General features: G+C 38.5%; 1 protein-coding gene across 1 annotated transcript in view; it reads right to left on the bottom strand.

Moving 5' to 3' along the window:
• DTNA (dystrobrevin alpha) overlaps nt 1-975 on the bottom strand; it is a 141,567-nt gene that overhangs the window by 124,941 nt on the left and 15,651 nt on the right. Inside the window, exon 2 of the mRNA XM_007945637.2 lies at nt 520-600. Coding sequence (XP_007943828.1) covers nt 520-600 — 81 coding nt within the window. The remainder of the gene's footprint in view (nt 1-519; nt 601-975) is intronic.

Below are 975 nucleotides of genomic sequence, written 5' to 3'. Positions count from 1 at the left end.
GCTGGTGTTACTATTCACTCTATAGACCTGTCTATTTGGCTGAGAGTTGAGCCAACGGGGTGAATTCAGTTCTAGGCCTGAAAGATGTCTAAGGGCCAGTCTTTGGCGTTCCACCAGTCCCTATCCGACCAGTAAGCTTATTTATTTATTTAAATTTTAAGTTTTGTTCCACATTTTGCTCCTACTCTACTCAGAACCTCCTATTGTGATACCTTTCAGAACAGTCGGCAGTGGTGGCCAGGCACCATGTAGTTCTAGACTCAAGGTCATCTTGGACTAATTGTTTCCAAGGATCATTCATTTTAACATTTAAGGTATTGAGAGTCATTAAGGCTTCAGAATTACTTTAGACTGTTCTCGCTACCATTTGGATACCATAATACACTTTTACTGTTGTGTAAACATGTTTTATCAATACTTGTTAAAAAAAATAAAGCAACCCTCCTTTTAGTAAACATAGTAACAAATGTAAGCTACAGGATGGGGGAGGTAATTAGTTTAAACAACTGGCATACTTACAATTGCATTTCTTCTGAACAAACCTAAGCTTACATGCTGTTCTGTAAGTGGAGAGTCGGATACGGTCCAGATCTTGAGCCCCTAGTGGGGGAAAAAAAAGTACACATATGGTATGCCATGTGTGTGGAAGAAATTTATAATGTTTATAAATAAAACAAACTGCAGATATAATCCACACACTCAGTTTGATTTTTAATTTTATTAGAATATAAACATAACTTTAAGATCTGAAAAGGACTGTCCCATATTCCCCAGGTTCTAGGAAGAGAGCACACGTATCCAACGGTGGAATCTGGCTGTCAACCCTGTTCATGAACCAGGGAATACCACCTCATCCCTGTTGTCCCTGCCACTTCTGAGAACAATCTGGACAAGCTGTTACTCAGAGTTAAACAGCTAGTTGCTACCAGGTATTAATATCATCAAATGATTATTTTGAATGCATTGTTGTTGATC

The sequence above is a fragment of the Orycteropus afer genome, unplaced genomic scaffold (assembly GCF_000298275.1).
Source record: "Orycteropus afer afer isolate SDZICR_OR568_19922 unplaced genomic scaffold, OryAfe1.0 scaffold00141, whole genome shotgun sequence".
Lineage (NCBI taxonomy): Eukaryota > Metazoa > Chordata > Mammalia > Tubulidentata > Orycteropodidae > Orycteropus > Orycteropus afer.
This window is presented reverse-complemented; position numbering and strand designations above follow the sequence as displayed.